Source organism: Centroberyx affinis, unplaced genomic scaffold (genome assembly GCF_046629955.1).
Source record: "Centroberyx affinis isolate AG114_WGS23_722 - 3 ecotype Tasmania unplaced genomic scaffold, CSIRO-AGI_Caff_v1 ptg002070l_1, whole genome shotgun sequence".
Taxonomy (NCBI): Eukaryota; Metazoa; Chordata; class Actinopteri; order Beryciformes; family Berycidae; genus Centroberyx; species Centroberyx affinis.
The window spans coordinates 103,421-120,956 of record NW_027280400.1 but is presented as its reverse complement, the minus strand read 5'-3'; the positions used below and the strand labels follow the sequence as shown (position 1 = coordinate 120,956).

At 43.3% G+C, this 17,536-nt stretch overlaps 3 protein-coding genes across 7 annotated transcripts in view; 1 reads left to right on the top strand and 2 right to left on the bottom strand.

Annotated features, from left to right (window-relative positions):
* caska (calcium/calmodulin-dependent serine protein kinase a) overlaps positions 1–17,536 on the top strand; it is a 63,635-nt gene that overhangs the window by 16,672 nt on the left and 29,427 nt on the right. For all 5 annotated transcript variants that reach the window (XM_071531374.1, XM_071531376.1, XM_071531375.1 and 2 more), the window contains exons 5-9: positions 11,852–11,954; positions 13,043–13,218; positions 14,185–14,307; positions 15,527–15,610; positions 15,816–15,915. In XM_071531374.1, coding sequence (XP_071387475.1) covers positions 11,852–11,954; positions 13,043–13,218; positions 14,185–14,307; positions 15,527–15,610; positions 15,816–15,915 — 586 coding nt within the window. The remainder of the gene's footprint in view (positions 1–11,851; positions 11,955–13,042; positions 13,219–14,184; positions 14,308–15,526; positions 15,611–15,815; positions 15,916–17,536) is intronic.
* Positions 2,095–4,309, bottom strand: LOC139654271 (probable G-protein coupled receptor 82). The gene is made up of 3 exons (XM_071531368.1): positions 3,431–4,309; positions 2,604–2,762; positions 2,095–2,415 (listed from the first exon to the last, which is right to left on the bottom strand). The coding sequence occupies exons 1-3, from the start codon at positions 4,307–4,309 to the stop codon at positions 2,185–2,187; spliced, it is 1,269 nt and encodes a 422-aa protein (XP_071387469.1). The 3' UTR covers positions 2,095–2,184.
* On the bottom strand, positions 6,289–9,829 carry LOC139654274 (probable G-protein coupled receptor 34). The gene is made up of 3 exons (XM_071531377.1): positions 9,658–9,829; positions 8,415–9,030; positions 6,289–8,275 (listed from the first exon to the last, which is right to left on the bottom strand). The coding sequence occupies exons 2-3, from the start codon at positions 9,005–9,007 to the stop codon at positions 7,690–7,692; spliced, it is 1,179 nt and encodes a 392-aa protein (XP_071387478.1). The 5' UTR covers positions 9,008–9,030; positions 9,658–9,829; the 3' UTR covers positions 6,289–7,689.

Here is a 17,536-nt window from a genome sequence, read left to right as displayed (position 1 = left end):
AATGCCGACAAGCAATATTAAAACTAGCAGAGAGTATATGTGTGCCCTCTGTGTTGTGTACTGATTAAAGCCTGATCTTTATCTAATCCTCTCTATTGTGTCCTCCATGATGGCCAGAGGACAGGAGGTCATTTGGGGAGGAGCTCTGCTAGCCAGGGCCTCCGTACTAGAAAACAGACATGGAATGAAAAAAGATGTGCTTGTACTTGCTGTCTGCCCATCCATGTTTGTCCGTCTGTGTGTGTGTGTGTGTGTGTGTGTGTGTGCATACATGTCAAGTCCCACATCTCAGCCTTATCTAGGCTCGCTGCAGAGCAAATGCCACATTCTCCATATGAATGGCTAGAATTGAGAGAGGTGTGGAAGTCTTATTTCCCCACAGAATACTTGAATGTCAGCTGTTTTTACAAGGTAAAATGGCCCCGGTCCACTCGGGCCTATTCGTGTTACACGCGGAGGGCAGCATTGTTAGTGCTGTTTGTGTGGTGATGGGTGGCTGTACGGGCGGAGCTAATGGCTCCTCTAATGGCATCCAATGGGCCTTGTGGTGTCAGAACATAAAAGCTCTGACATTGAACCCTCATAGGCACACGTGTGCACATGCACTTACTACAGCACGCATACATACTCACACTCTCTACCACAAACATTGACATATTCGCACACACACACACACACACACACACACTCGTTTTCACACACACTAGTAGTTCAGTTCTTAAATGCCTCATAGTCGTCTAGGTTTGATGGCTAAATTACACCTTTCTGCACCGCACCACTGGTTACATCCGTGTCGCGTCTTTGCGCCGGCCTGTCTGCTGATCTGTGCGGAGTAGCTGTCTAACTGTCCACTGTCCTGTCCTCAAGAGCCGTGATGACAGCCACAGCCTCGTATCTCCTGAGCGCGCTGGTAGTGATGGTCTTTCATGTCAAAGAAGGCTTTGCCCAAACAAAACAAAAACAACAATCAGTCATTCTGTCTGCCTCTGACAACAGTGGACAGCCACTGGAACTAATGCCCTCTCTGGGGAGACTCCTGCCTCTGTCACACAAACAAATGCATGCAAGAATGCACACACTCACTCACTCACTCACTCACACACATGCACATATACAGTACATGCCCCAAACACACAAAGGTTTAAATGACACTCTTTGATGGGGGTCATTGGCATCTGTAATGAGGCCGAGCAATTGGGAAAATCATGTGAATAACAGTAATCGCTCGGTAAGGAACTGCTTTAAGCAAATTAGTGAGAAAATGCTTTCAATTAAGATACTGTAGATTATGTTAATTGGGGTAAACAAGTGTGACTTAAGGACATTTTCCACTTGCCCAATTTAGACCTCCCCCAATCCCCCCCTGCAAATACGCAGCATGAAATTTTTCGCTTTTATATAACCAACCGAGTAAAACAAAGGTGCATCGTGTTTATCGTCATATTATCCCCTGAAATCAACAGTTTCATCAAAAATCTGGTTCATTAGTTGGATTTTAGGATAGCTCAATTTTCCATTTTCAGTGTAAATTTGATAAAATTACCGACAGTAGATATCTGCACACAACACAGTTGTTTTTTGGTTGTAGTCCTCTGTCTTCCTGTCGGCTACAGCACACTACAGGCAGCAAAAGGCTGCAGCACCGCACATCACCTGTGGCACTTCTCTCATTATTACTCCTCTCTTCTTCTTACCGTCTCTCTCGCTCAGTTCCTTCTCTCCTGGCTCCCTTCCTTTCTCTATGCTGTGTATTTCTCCTCTGGCTTGTGTGTGTGTGTGTTTGTGAGCAGACACACTGGAGAGTGTCTGATTCTCTTTCCTGTCTGCCTCAGTCTGAAGGGCCCAGGCCCCTTGGGGCACACACATCTGCAAGGGCCACACTTCACAGAACATCCCCTCCCTGCTGAAACGCCCTGATACAATCTCACACACCTATTGCACAAACACCAGTGCGCACTTGATAATCCACACTCAATAATTTATACACAATTACTGAACAAAGTAGATGACACATACAGATATCAAACATTTATAAGCCACTATTGCACACGAGGGATATTGCACAAATACTTTCTCATAACAGATGCTTGCAGAATTATATTATTATTGCTCTTTCACAAGCCCATAAATTATTTCATATTATACGTTTCATACATCAAGCTACCTTTATAACAAAACAGCAGGCTACAAAATAGTATCAGGACTCAGATCCACTGTAGGAGTCTCAGTCCCCACCTCAAACTGTCCACACTTGTGATTGGCTTGTCCCATCACTGAGCCAGGTGATTGGCTGCCGTGTGGGTGTCGCCTGAAGAGACTGAGGGTGTGCTTGCGGAAGGTCTTGTCCAGCAGGAAGTACATCACAGGGTCAGTTGAACCCCGTAATGCAGCCAGAAGGAGCAGGCAGTTCTTCAGCTGGAGGATGAGAAAAGAGATCTTTCTTGTCAGTATTCCTTACATTTTTATAATGGATGAGACCTGGACACAGTGAACCACTCTAACACAAATGTAGCATAATCTTAATTCCATAGCCATACAAACAATGCTGTAAATCAGTAAAGTAGTCTGCAATCTTTTTTTGAATACAGGTGAAATTTAGTTACCTCAATGAGAGTGGAGAGTGGATGACAGTGATTGGTGGGGTTGGGTCCGGGTGCAGATGAACTGTGAGCTGGATGGGACAGCTGACGTTGTTCATGGACCAGAGAAATGAAGATGGGTTTGAAGACATGGTACGGCAGCAGACACACTATCAGAACCACCTGGGAGGAATCGGTCAAACACACAGGCCGTCCTGGTTGTTATTATGGAAAGCAAAGTGAAATATAGCCTCTGGCAGCAATGAACTGGTTACCACAGCATGAAAAAGAATGCACTCAATCAGTTCCCTGATTGCCCGGCAAGGCATTATGGGTATTAGAGTCTTTGTTATTATCAAAACATAACGTAAGTTTAAATAGCTGTGTTTTCTTCAAATCTTAACATATCAGCATGTGGCTTGGTAGATTCCTTTTAATATTATGTTTCTGATCAACCTGTCGAATTTCAGGAGGATTGACTTCTGTCATGATTTAACAATCAGTGGAACGTTTTGTGCAAGTTTTTTAAGAATTGATAGGTTAATGACTGTTTTTTTTAGTACATTTTTCAACCAATTCCAAAGAAAAGGCTCACCCAATTAATTGTACTTTTTCTAAAAATCCAAAATGTGGTACCATTACCATTCCTTGTGTCCAGGCCATGAGTCAGCAGAACTATCTATGTGCCGAATTAAAAAAAAAAAAAAAAAGGACATATTTAGGTTACCACAGCATCAGTGGTGGTAACCTAAATATGAATGACTAAGATTTGTGTTGGAACCAAGAACAGGGATGCAAATTATGGTTATTGATGTAATAACTTTTTCTAGAGAATAATAATTCATAGCCACCTGGATGACCACGATGTTACGAAGCACCTTCCCCAGCAGGCTGTGGGAGACGGTGATATTCGTGCTGTGGCGTGAGCGCCTGATATGCCGCAGCACCGCCATGTAGGACAGCAGCACCAGCAGGAAACACACGAAGAAGACGGTTACAGCAGGCACATTGCAGGCTATGGACAGGCTGCCCCCTATCTCCACTGCCGGGTTGTAGCACACCTCCCCCTCCTCCACGCCTCCTTTCTCATCCCCTCCACCCTCTCCAGCCCCGCCGCCACCGCTGCCCCCGGCTTCCTTCACGGAGTAGTACAGCGTCACGGGCACGATGCCGCCCACCGCCACCACCCACACTGCGGCGCACACCCCGCAGGCGAAGGAGGCCCTCCTGAGGCGGTTGAAGAAGGCGCGCGGCAGCAGGGTGGCACAGGCGCTCGGCCTGGAGGCGTGGGTGTGCCGGATGAGGCCGGCGAAGCGGCTGAGGGCCACCCAGGTCAGGATGATGATGCCGATGTAGATGTTGGTGTGGAGCACCGGAGTGACGCTGTGCAGGACCAGCTGGCACATGACGCCCCCCCGAGGCCAGACCGGACCCCGTGCATAGTAGGCCGCTAGGAAGGGCGTGGTGAGGGACAGCAGCAGGTTGGAAACACTCAGGTGGGACAGATAGACGTGGGTGGGGGTTCTGGTGGAGATGCGGTGCAGGAAGACCCACAGAGACAGGGCATTGCCTGGGAGACCGGTGAGGAAGAGGAGAGCGTAGAGGGAGGGGAGGAAGAAAAGGGTGGCGCCGGTGGGGCAGAGGGGGAGGACAGAGGAGGGGAGGGAAGAGGGTGTTGGAGACCAGAAGGAGGTGTTATCCAGCGGGGAAGTGCGAGGCGTGTTCTCCATTGATCTGTAAGAGAGCTAAGTGAAGGGATAGAGAGAAGAGGGAGAAATAAGTCTAGTGCTCCAGTGATGAACTCTGCAGTTTAATACAGAAACAAGTCGAAGTCGTTCTTTCAGTAGTTGGCTTCAGATTATCAGTCTGACATGTCGTCATCCGTGTTTAAAACAACGGGAAAGTTTTGTCTAACATTACTAAATAAAACTAAAAAGGCTATTTACATTTCACTTCCAGGCTACCAGGGTTATCATTTGGGATTTTATATAGTTTTGAATTTTTATTTAAATTTATCTTTAGTTTGGTTTCAGTGTGGGTGTGGTAGTTTTAGTTTAGTTTTTTTTGTTGTAGTTTAGTTTTTATTTAGTTTCAGTTCTAGTTTTAGTTTTTTGGTTGGAGTGGTATTTTTAAAAGGTATAATGATAGAAGTACAGAACTGGTATTGTGTTTATGTTTGCCGTACAAACAATAAATCAGAAATTCTGTTTAAAATATACATACATTTTTCAATTAGCGTTATTATTAGCATTAAAAATACTGAAAAATGAAAGCTGGAAATTTCTCACCGGTATTTTTATTTTAGTTAGACAGTTAGTTCAGTTTTAGTTTTTTCACAGTCTAAATTTTATTTTTATTTCAGTTTGCAACAATGATTTTTAACACCTAATTTTCATCTTACTTTTAGTTTACAATAATAACCTTGCAGGCTACATCCTCAATTTATTCCTGTGAGCACTGATACAGAAGGTGCTATATAATTGATGTCGTCTGCCCTGTATAATGCATCAGAAGATAACATATGATCAATAAGCAATTATCTGAATGATTGTCAGAGTACAAGCCATAAAATTTACTTTTGACAAATCAATGTAAATAGACAAATTTGCATTACAGGCAAATCAATTTGTTTGCTTTATACATACCAGTGACAGTAGCGCTGACAAGAGGTCATTCAAAATCTCACAGGCGTCAACCGCGATATTCAATAAAATATTCACAGAAGATTAAAAATGGAAGTTATTAACGGTTAAATGTGAAGCTCCTTTTTAAGGTTCCTATCGAACAAGAGTGTTAAACATCTCTGGACTGCAGCCTGGGTGTTATGTGTGATCTCTCACCTCTATACTTAGGACTGTGCACGACTGCATGATTGTGTGCATAGCTCTTACCTGAAATGTGATGCATTTTTGACAGGGGGATTCTTGTGCGGTTTCACAGTTTAGAACGCAGAAAGGTTTCATGTACCTTCTTCCTTTTTCTGCTGGGCTACATATATGATTCTCTCACAGATACAATCCACTGTGGGTAATTATTCAGATGCGTTGGTCCAGTTATTCCCCCATGTTGTCGGAGGAACTTAGTGTTACTGTTCATTTAATCGCATATGGAGTTTAGGTTTTTCGCCTCTCTCATTCTCTCTCTAGTTTAAGATCCTTTTTTTCCCCTTTTCTACTCAACTTTACTTTTCATCCAAAACACGCTTTCTCTCTCTCTCTCTCTCTCTCTCTCTCTCTTTCTCTGTCTCTCCCTCTCTCTTCCTCTCTCTATTTCTGTCTCTTCCTCTCTCTCTCTCTCTCTCTCTCTCTCTCTCTCTCTCTCTCTCTCTCTCTCTCTCTCTCTCTCTCTCTCTCTCTCTCTCTCTCTCTCTCTCTCTCTCTCTTCTTAGCCTTTCTGCACTCATCAAAGATGTCCAGTGATCCAGTGGAGGGCGCTCTTCAGTGGCAAACTCTCTACACTGTTTACTGTCTGTATTTATTCTGCCTTGGGGTGGTGCTGCTGTTCTAGTCAACTGGTTTGGCAGCAAACAGAGTTGAGTTAGTTGACAAGGGCTCAAGAATCCCATGCTTTACTCATCCCACTGTAGAATGTGTATTATAATCTACATATAGAACTTAGTGCTCTAATTGAGTTATCTTTTATAAATGAAACAATGTCAGTGCACACTAATGTAATTAACTTATTTCGTTTATTTCTTTTCTATGCATTTGAAAATAAGTAGTGTTACCTGAAGATGTATATTGTCACGGTCAGGTGACTCATAACTCATGTTTTAACTTTATTTGAAGGATCATAAGGTCCCTTGGCTTTATGAAACTCTTTCAAGACCGATTGAATAAACTCATGGTGGTCAAGCTAAAAACAAGACAAAAGTTTACATTTTGGAGATACAACAACAGCCATACAGTCCTTCGTGAGACAACATGTGGTTATCAAAAGATATCAAAGGCCCTGACGTTTGGATGGAGTGGCATTTTATCAGTATAGCCCCATGCTTTCATCTTAGTAAGAGGCCCTCCAGGTTCTCTATAAGCTTGTGATCACTATCACACTGTGATGAAAGTTCAGGCTTTGATGTAGTCTGTAAAATTGTCATCCTCTTTCATTTGGTTTAATCAGAATGTCCCACATTGTGTCCTTTAGGGTCAGAGAATAATGGTGCTCCCTTTGTCTGTATGCTCACATCATTGGTCCACTGCTGTTATTTCAGCAGTACTTGACTACACATTTGACTGAATAGGGTAAAATAAAGCACAAATACTACATTCGGTGACCTTTGGTGGTTTTATAATCCTGGTTGGTGCTTTTTCTGCTGTGGTTCACTGGTCCACTGGTCCACAGATCTTCTTTTACACCAGACTAGTGCCATGGGAAATATGGAGGCGAACCGTCAATGTATAATGTTGTCGACCCAGGTCAAGATCAGGGTTGCTCCACTCAGTGTGAAAGTTCAGCACATCGTTCTCTGTTTGGAGCGAAACATAATCTATCCACATCTGTTTTACATTGTAAGGTGACTGCCCACAGGACAGTCTTGTGCACAAGGCTCAGTGTAAATTGCCTCCCACACTGGTTGAACCCATGCAAAGGGGCTAATAGAGAGCAAGGTCAATGTTAATCACTATTAACATAATGATTTTCACTTATCATCTGAGAGTGATCCATTTTTATAATGGTGGCGGGAAATGCTGTATCACACTGTTTCAGAATCTGCCATAAATTTCAATTGCTATCTTATCAGATCATTGAGTTCTTGACCTATGGCTATCATGCTTTTCACACCATTGGGTGACCACTCGTGCCTGGTGGATAGGCATCCATTATCCTGGAAGACTCCACTCCCATCAGGAAAGAAAGATAGAATCGCAATCAGAAATGTTATGTTAGTTGTGATTAGAATTGACCTCTCTACAAGATCATTGGACCTAACCATGCCTGGAAATGCACCTGATATACCAGAAACCCTCAATTTTTGAGACTTAATCCTCTGTGTCCTTTAAAGCATGAGATGAGGCCGTACTGTAACTTGATGTGACTGTGTATAAAGATACAGATTGATATCCATCTTATTCCCATTATAAATTTGAAGGCCTCTCCCTATCACGTCCTCTTATAACTCAGGAAGGCTGGACCTAACAGCCATCTTGTTCCTCAGAGTGCTGATGAAGCTGACCGCTGGCTGTTCTCTGACCTCCGTCCGCCTCCCAGTCCCGGTTCCCAGCTCCACACTGGAGCTGCTCCCGCTGGCCCCGCCCTCTCGCACGCGCAGCACATTGTTCACCAATCGCAGCACCTCCTTCCTCACCGAAGAGGATAACAGGAAGTACATAACAGGATCCAGGCAGCTGTTGAGGGCGGAAAACAGCAACGCCACCTCATTGGCCCGGTCAGCCACACCCCTCCAGAAACACGAGGAGTCTGTGATCTGGGAGACGATATAGAAGACCCGGACCAGGTGGTAGGGGACAAAGCAGACGGTGAAGAGAAAGAGGATGAAGAAGGACTTCTTGGCGGTTCGGGTGTAGCGGGATGCGTTGGGCAGGTCTGGTTTCTCTCGCGACGCCCTCAGGAGCTTGTTGCCGATCTTCCAATAAGACACCACCAGAGAGAAGAATGTGAGCCAGAAGACGACCACAATGAAGAGGTTGATGTACGCTTTCCACTTTGCATGCTCGAGATGCTTGTAGTGGAAACACCTGGAAAAACCAGTACATACATACGTCAGCTCATGCTGCTCGCATCACACATACAGGGATTCTTGCCTCAAACAAACTTAAAACACCCATTACATGTCCTTAGGAACAGTTAAGCGCCAAGCTGTAAGATGTCACCAACCTGTTCACGTCTTTATGATTTTTCGACAGCACGAACGCCAAAGTCAGGGCAAAGGCCACGACCCAGATGACAGCGCAGGCGGCAGTGCTCCACTTTGTGGCCTGCAGTCTGTGCTGCATCCCCACACTGCGTTTGATCTTCAAGTAGCGGTCCACACTGATCAACCCCAGCAGTGTGATGCTGATGTACATGTTCATGTAGAAGAGGTTGCCCACTACTTTACACATGGTGGGGCCCAGGTCCCAGCAGTTACCTCGGCTGTGGTAGAGTATCCTGAAGGGCAGGCACACCACCAGCAGCAGGTCTGCTAGAGCTATGTTGATGAGGAACACGCGCACCGAGTTCTTCTTGGAGTGGACGCAGAGGAAAACCCACAGAGCCAGCAGGTTGCCAGCCAGACCCAGGACGAAGAGCACGGAGTAAAGCAGCGCCAACGGGATCTGCAGTGAGCTGTCGTCTAGGCTGCAGGGCTGTGTGAGGCTAGGGGTCATGCTCAGGTTCGTCCAGCTGGTCTTTGTGGTGATGAGAAACAGAGAGGAGTTTGGAAACTGCAAGGCAGTCGTGGCAGTTGTGGTGGACAAGTTAGCGGTCATGGTGGGTTTTGTATTCCTCAGCCCTGCAAAGGTGAAAGAAGAAAAGTCTGAGAGGGAGAATTTTTTGTTTTTGTTTAAGCATTCCAAACAGTCACATTTTGCTGTGCGTTTGGGTGGGAAATATGTTAAGTTGTAAGTCAATATAGATTCAAGATTAACTCTAAGTTCTTCTGGTTCTCTTGGGAAAGTCTTGGACTCTCATTAGTGCTGGTCTGTGTGATGGCCCAGGGCCAGCTGTATGGCTTAGCCCTAAATCAGCATTAATCCTGCCCTCATTAATTACATATCACACAGCAGCCCAAAGCTTGCCCAGCTGACCACTTTACCAGCAGGCCTTGGAAAGCCCCAGATAGATGGACCTGCATCGATTCTCTCCATTGGTTAACAGAGCTTAACCTTCTTTTTGATAATATTGATAACTGATCTAATAGCGATCAGTTGATTGAACCTCTGAACTGTATTGAGTATTTTGTAATGTTCTTATGCAGCTAACCAGTAGTCCAGTGTAATCAGTTCATATCAAAAGATCAGAATCTGAAATGGTAAGAGAAGTTTCTTTCCTCAGAGCACGCAGCCCTTATCTTACAACCAGCATAACAAACTAAATGATGTTGCTACTATTTCAAAGAGGAACTTGTCAAAGTACTCACCATGTGATTGAAGTCCATAAACGACTTGTTGCTCTTGTTTCTTTGTGAATGTGCTTGTGTGGCAGCAAAGGATAAAATCCCACTCTCAGACACTCACTCCCTCCTGGAGAATAGTAGCTCACTTGTGGTTTTTGTAGTCCCTTTCTTTTCCTCTGTCTGAGTCATTCCAACATTTTCCCCTCTGGTTGAATAGGAAAAGACCTTACAGATTACTGAATAGACACGTATAGTTCAGGATCCTTCCTACATTTTGCAGCCAACCTTCCGCTGTTCTACTTCATCCTTCAGTGACTGTGTTACAAGGTCAAAAGACAATGCTGTGTAGAATCTGCTCCTTTCTCTCGCTCACTCTCTCTCCATTATCTCTACAGCTGTGAGTAGCTTGCCCTCCGCAGCTGTGCTGTCGAGAGCAGACAGAGAAATGCTGAAGTGCAGAATGCGGTAATGCTTTTACAGAGAAAACTGGGAGGAAAGAGGGGGTTGACCACAGTTTGAAACCACTGTGCAGAGCAGAACGGAGGCAGAGACAGAGACAGGGCTGGGCTCCACGCAGGGCTTCTGATTACATGTACTAGAACAAGCAGTGGGATCACAGAGCACTCACCGCTTGTGTATACAATATGCTTTCCACATCGGGCTCTGATTATAATATGGAGGTACCTGTAGAGTGTAGTCCACTGTGTAAGAGAAAGGTTCCCAAAATACCACCGTATGTCCTTACAATAAACACAACAATGGCGAGGAGAGCCAGGCCAAGTTTAAATTGCCACCCAAGAGACATTGGCCGCAAACCAGTGTCAACCTCTCAAGCCAACTTTTCGTAAGCATAGGGTATGGGGAAAACGATCCCCGTTCTTGAATGTTGATCATGCCATCACGTTTTCAGGTCTGGGTTCAGAATAGATTTAATGTTAACGCGAAATGTTTTGTTGTGTGCCATACACAAAATCAGATTTACACTTGGAGTTATAGGAATTGCTTTCTTCAGTTAAGTCTTCAGCTCATAGCAAAACCAAATCTTCTCTTTTTTTAAGTGAAGCTTTTCAAATGATGTTTTAATAGTCTATTGCCTGCCCACACCTCCTGTTTTTAAAGCCTTGGCGGTTCAGGAGGCTCCACCACAGTACGCTGTCGACACATTCACAGTCACAACAGGGTGGGGAAGCGCTTCATGATTTTACCAAAATATTAAACCCTCTTTTATGTTTTTTGTATATAAGATGTGCGAACGTGTGTACCAAAGTCCTGAATAAAAGAGGAACTGCCAATCATTTTGATGAAGTCTATGATGAATATTCATGAGCAACTCTCTCACGGCAACTCTTTTCACGTGATGAAAATGACACAAAAGGCAGATGCCATGAAATTCAGAAAACAATTGCCATCCTAGACAATTGCCTGACTAGACTAAAATGATTTGCCATTTTCATGGTCTATAAAGCGATGTGTTGAAAATGTATGAACACACTAGAGGACCAATTCTATGTAGCTGTTTCTGTATAAATTACATCAAGGTGTGTCTTGCATTAGATGTAAGGGCTCAGTATATAATATCTGGCTCCATTTTCCATTAGACTTTGACCTCCAGTAGACGACTGTATCAGCCCGTATGCAGAGGAACTGAATGCAAAAAGTAAAGTCACTACTGAGGGACAAGAAATATTGATTCATCTTTTACGAAAATATTGCAACATGGTAACACCTTCCTACTACAAGTGTATCTTCTGACATTATCAAAGTTGCAAATCGAAATGGTTGCAGAAGTAGCAATTGCTCAACCAAAGGCATTTTTTTCTGCTTACAAAGTGACATTTGAACTTGTTGGCTTCACTGAAACAAAAAAAAAAGAAATTGGATGAAATTACCCATTTGTAATTAAACTAATTCTATTCAAAATACTGCCATAGAATCTAAAACTGCTGCAAAATTGACACTAGTTAATTTTAGTCTACTGTATGTATGTCCCTTATTCATATCTTAAGGCTTTTAATCTCCTGCGCTGTTGGTTATTCATGTGTGGTAGTGGTGGGCGGGAGGGTGTGTGGAGATCTGAGGGGTTTATGGTTTGGGGGTTTTGGGTGTGTCTTGTATATGTGATTATTTTCATTTATAGGCGGGTGTCCCTCTTTAATTAGCAAAAGAAGATCATCAAATCATGAGTCTCTCTCTCTCTCTCTCTCTCTCTCTCTCTCAGCCTCACTGTGTGCTGTTGGCGTCCAAGGAGAACTCGGCTCCAGTGAAGTTGGGGGGTTTTGGAGTAGCCATCCAGCTGGGGGAGTCAGGCCTGGTCGCAGGAGGTAGAGTTAACACTGCAACACATGCTTACAATAACATGTTACACACACACACACACACACACACACACCCACGCTCATCCCCTCCCAGGCACATTGTTATGCACAGACACTATGTCATCACCTAGTCATACTGTGTGCTCTCCTGAGTAGTCAAGTTTATTGGAAATGTCCAATTGATTCAATATGTGGTGCAGATTCCACTATTAGCATGGGACAAAATGATGATGTTTTAAGTTCTAAATCTTTATCAGTGCTGATTAGCTGGAAGTTGCTTCACTCCTATGAAAGCAACTCCTCCTGTCTTATCATCCGCTGTAGCATCTGCTGAGACCACTGTGTGTAGCCTATATCATCAGACATCATGCACATATATCATCAATATCCATTAGAAACCTCTTCACTGTCAGCCTTACAGAAAAAAAGGAGCTAGTCTCCCCCCATTGATGCCCACACATTTTTGACAGTTTACAACATATTTTCTATTGTTTTGTTTAATCTCTGGATTACAGAAGAATTTCCACATGTGGCAGTCTGGGCTTTGTATAGGACAACATTGATATGATTCACTTTGTACACTGGGAAGCGAGAAAATTAGTATATAATGACATGGAAAGGACATGAAAATTGTTGTGGTTAAAACACTTTTAGCTGGAAAGAGGAAACATATCTTTGAGGTATTTGTCAATAAAACTTCTGATACATACAAAGTCTCAAATTGAAGAGAATATCACTTAAAATCCAGTTAAAATAGAGCACTACATAAGATCTGTTCAGAGTGCAATAGAGAACTTGCAAACTAATCGTAAATCCACACAGAAACACTACATACAGTCTCTGCTGCAGGTTTCAGTGGGGGGAAGCAAAAACAGAGTAGCCCATTTCCTTTTTCCAGTTCACAGAGGAATAAAGAATGAAGAAGTCCTGTCAGCCATAATTATGTGTGTTTGAGCGTGAGTGTGCATGCTTTTGGATGTCTACACGCATGTGCCCCATGCAGTCATCCATATGCATACTCACTTTAATTATACACCGTCCCAAACTCAGTTCATCAATGATGCGCCCCCGCCCTTCCCTCTCTCTAACCCCAGGTCGGGTGGGTACTCCGCACTTCATGGCCCCGGAAGTGGTGAAGAGGGAGCCGTACGGTAAGCCTGTGGACGTGTGGGGCTGCGGAGTCATCCTCTTCATCCTCCTCTCAGGCTGCCTGCCTTTCTACGGCACCAAGGAGCGCCTGTTTGAGGCCATCTGCAGGGGCAAATACAAGGTAGGAGGTCATTAATGGAACCTCCTCACTCAGGTGTGTGGTTTTATACACCCCTCAAAAAAAAAGCGCCACCGAAAAAGGAATACACCAAGTTTGTTGGGATATTGGTCGCTTGGTCAACTTACCTGTTAAGTAAACATAGACATCAGCATCATCCATGTGTCCCTGGTGGAGCATTTGCTGCAGATAGTTAATAGCACCTTGGATACCCAGATCCTTTCAGTCTGACTGTAAGGAGGAGGAGACTCACATGCTTAACGAGGAGAGCTCCCTGCTTTACGCCAACGGACCTTTGATCGCCGTACTGAACCGATGTCACTTTATTTCCATTCCATACAAAGAATGCAGAAAGATAAGATGAGATGAGATGATATAGCACTTTATTGATCCCCTTGGGGAAATTCAGGTAAAAAAAAAAACACTGCACTTCTCTCCTCTGCGGTCTCCGGAGGCTCCAGGAACTACACGGTGCCAGGCACCCTCAGTCTGTTTGATGGTCATGTCTGGCCCATGTATGCAAAACACAAGAAGGTTTCAACTACCAGGGACTACTTTTCCTGTTGAAATTGGAAGTGAAGATGATGGCCAATGAGAGACTGTGTACAGCTAAAAGTCCTGCGCAGAGGATGAATATGTGGTTGCTCACATTAAATCGTTCCAAAAATAAACCTGGCTACATCAGCTATATGATATTTAATTTTTAAATTATATGAATCTACAAGCTATATAATAAAAACCAACAACTTTTTATTGCGAATAAGTCAGTTTTCTTATAATGCTGATAATGCTAGTCACCTACTGTCACTCAATATAGTGTATTCATGGACACATGGATGATTTTGGTGTTAATGCTCTCATGTTTTTTCCGGCTAAGTTGACCAACGGGCAAATCTCCCAAGAACTTGGTGCATTCCTTTAAAGTGTGTGTGTGTGTGTGTGTGTGTGTGTGTGTGTGTGTGTGTATAGATGAATCCGCGCCAATGGGGCCACATCTCAGAGAGTGCTAAGGACCTGGTGAGGCGCATGCTGATGCTGGACCCTGCTGAGAGGATCACCGTCTACGAGGCCCTCAACCACCCCTGGCTCAAGGTACACCAGGACAGACGGAATAACACTCAAACCTTCTTACAAACACGCCATGTTCACATCGCTATACAGGTCAGATTAAAACGCCATACAGGTCAGCATCCTATGATGTCAGTCAACTGCAACAGCAAACTGCCTTCTCATTGCCAAAGTAATTTTAAACAAGAGGTTAGACCACTGATACAATGAAATTGGATCTGACAAATATTATCATAAGGCTGTTCATTTTAATTTTTATTTCATGTCATATCTAGCTTATATTTTGGAGAAATAATTCATAATATTATAATGCATTGTGATTCCTACTGTAAAAACCACAACACAGCAGTTATTAGCAGAGTTATAGCTAGATGGCTGGTTTGTCTTCACTGCCACAGTAGAAGGCAGAAGTTAAGGGAAAATGTTACTTCATCAGTAAGTTGTGAACACTTTGCAGAGTTTACCACTGATCACCTACTGAAAATAATGAATATCCGTTTTTCTACTGACCACATGCCACCACAGTGTGAATGTGGCATTGCAGTACATAAACACATTTAGAAACACATGCACAAACTCTGCCTCTCACTGTCGTTTTGTCTCTTCTCTAATACTTTCTCACACTGCAATCATAACAACTTGGGCTACAACCACATCTACCTCAGCTCTTCCTTTACAGCCAACAATGTCATGTGACCAGCAGAGGAAGAGCTTTGTAAGGGTATATTTTTGCTGCTCTGCAACCCACTGCAAACTCCTAAATAGTCAAGTGCATTTCAGCCCAAAGTCTACTTTTAGAAAAATATGTGACAGATGTGATCAGAAAACACCCACCAATGGAAACCTGGGTTTAGACCGTGGTCCAGTATCACCTTGCTATATTGTTGAGTCTCTGTGTTAAGAATGTGTAACTCGCTTTTGGTTTTCAAAAGAATGGTTTACAAAGCTATTTTTGAGGGTTACAAGTGTGAATGATTTTTATTTATTTATTTATTTTATTTTTTTCTGGAGGGTAGCTTATATTGATAAGAATGTAGGATAGGCATATATAAGCATTATGCTTCTGCCTGTGCCTTTTCAGTCACTACTTAATACACAGATTGTTGATTTTGTTTATATTGTCTAGACTGATTTATACTTATTGTATTATGTGTGATGACTGAATAAAAATACTACTATGCTATACTATACTATGTGTATCAGCAGTATGACTGTGTGAGCAGTGCTGTGTTGAATTTCCCAGGAGCGAGACCGTTATGCCTACAAGATCCACCTGCCAGAGACTGTGGAGCAGCTGAGGAAGTTCAACGCCAGGAGGAAGCTCAAGGTTGGCTGCTGCACACACGCTCGAGCCTACATACAAGCACGCATGCATGAACACGTTTTGCAAAAGTCAAGGTCTGTTAAGTCGTTCTACCCTGTGCACATCTGATATTGAGTCGGACGTGCACCCAACCACAGATAAAGACGGTGTATGTGAGCCAGATGCTTAACGTTGTGCGGCTGCGGCTGCTGCTGTTGTTGTGATTCAGGGGGCCGTGCTGGCTGCAGTGTCCAGTCACAAGTTTAATTCCTTCTATGGAGACCCCCCCGAGGAACTCCACGACTTCTCTGATGACCCCACGTCCTCAGGTACACACACACACACACACACACACACACACACATGTACACAAACACTTTTCACATCCTTTTATCTTTGACATACTTCCTCCCTCAAATTTCCTTCCTCTCGTCAGCTTGTGGTTTCTTCTCACATCGCAGTTCTGTTTTCCCTGACAGGCCCCGCACAGCCTGTTATTACGATAAGCCAACTACTATCTAGCTCTTATTGTATTTACCGCTACGAGGAAGACAAAGCACACTCGCCCAGATTTGCCAACTGTTGGAGTGCATTTATTGTAAAAAGAGGAAAAAATAGTCCCACATATCTCTGCCCAGTTTGTGATGTTTACTTGCCCGCTGTTTTCAGCACAGATTTCATGTGACACTCTGAAGAAACATGCACAGATAAATATCACTAACTAGAGAGAAGAGCATGTGAATGTTTTCTTTTCCTCTTTATATTAACCGCTATGCAATATAACTTCCTTCTTCTTACAGCAGGCTTTCCCAACCCTGGGGTCGTGACCCCAAGTGGGGTCGCATGGAATTCAAATGGGGTCGCCTGAAATTTCTAGTAATTGATCAATACAAATAATTATTATTATTATAATAATAAAAACACCACACACAATTTAAAACAATTAAACGTATCCTACGTTTTCACTTCCCCTCATAAAAATCGAGTTCAAATAAAATGCAGGATATTGTTAACTGAGCTCGGCATATCTTGATTCACGCGATCACACGTGACCAGGCTACGTGCTTTCCCACGCTCAAACATAAACAGCGCGCAATTTAACTTGAGTCATTGTTTGTTCGGCATTAATTTGCAGCCTTGTAAATACAAGCTCACCTGTACATATCCTGCACTGGGAAAATAAAATCTTCACGTTGTACACTAATCTGTGGCTCGTCCTGGCTATTCTGCCTCCGGCTGCCGTCCACAATAATATACATGAAATAGCCTAAATGTGGTCTAAAAGGAACGTTCACTTGCAACATAGTATTACAAACTATTACATGATCGAAAACAAATTCATTTTAGCAAAAAATTGTCTGTGTTTTGAATGTCTGGGGTCACTAGAGTTTTGTGACATCAAAGTGGGGTCACGAGCCAAAAAAGGTTGGGAACCACTTTCTTACAGCTAATTAGACTTGTCTGAGATGCTTTTTTCTTTTTGACTTGATGTTTTGTGTAAGGAATGTCTCAGTACTAATTGATATGATTAAAACTCTGATAAGACTGAAAATACTGGAAGGTACAAAAGATTTTTTATCCAAATAGCTATCCGTCTGGCAATATTTATACTGTTACTGTAATTGAGCTAACCGCCTGGGATTTCGTGTCTTTTAACTGTTTTAAACATTGATATTGACACTTCTGTTAATTTGGAAGAGCTTTGATGCCAATCTGTGTTCTGTCTGTTTGTATTAATGCTTCCCACCTGCTAGGACTACTAGCAGCAGAACGTAGGTATCCCTTGCTTTGTTGTGTGCTGTGATGCATGTTACTTACTCTTTCCCATTTGTGGCTGTTCAGTCTATTTGCCACTTGCAAAAGTTGTCTTTCTGTTTTCAGTAGCTCGCCTACTTCACATCAGTCACAGGAAGTATAAATAGGTTTAATCATTCAGAAAATGTTTCAGCC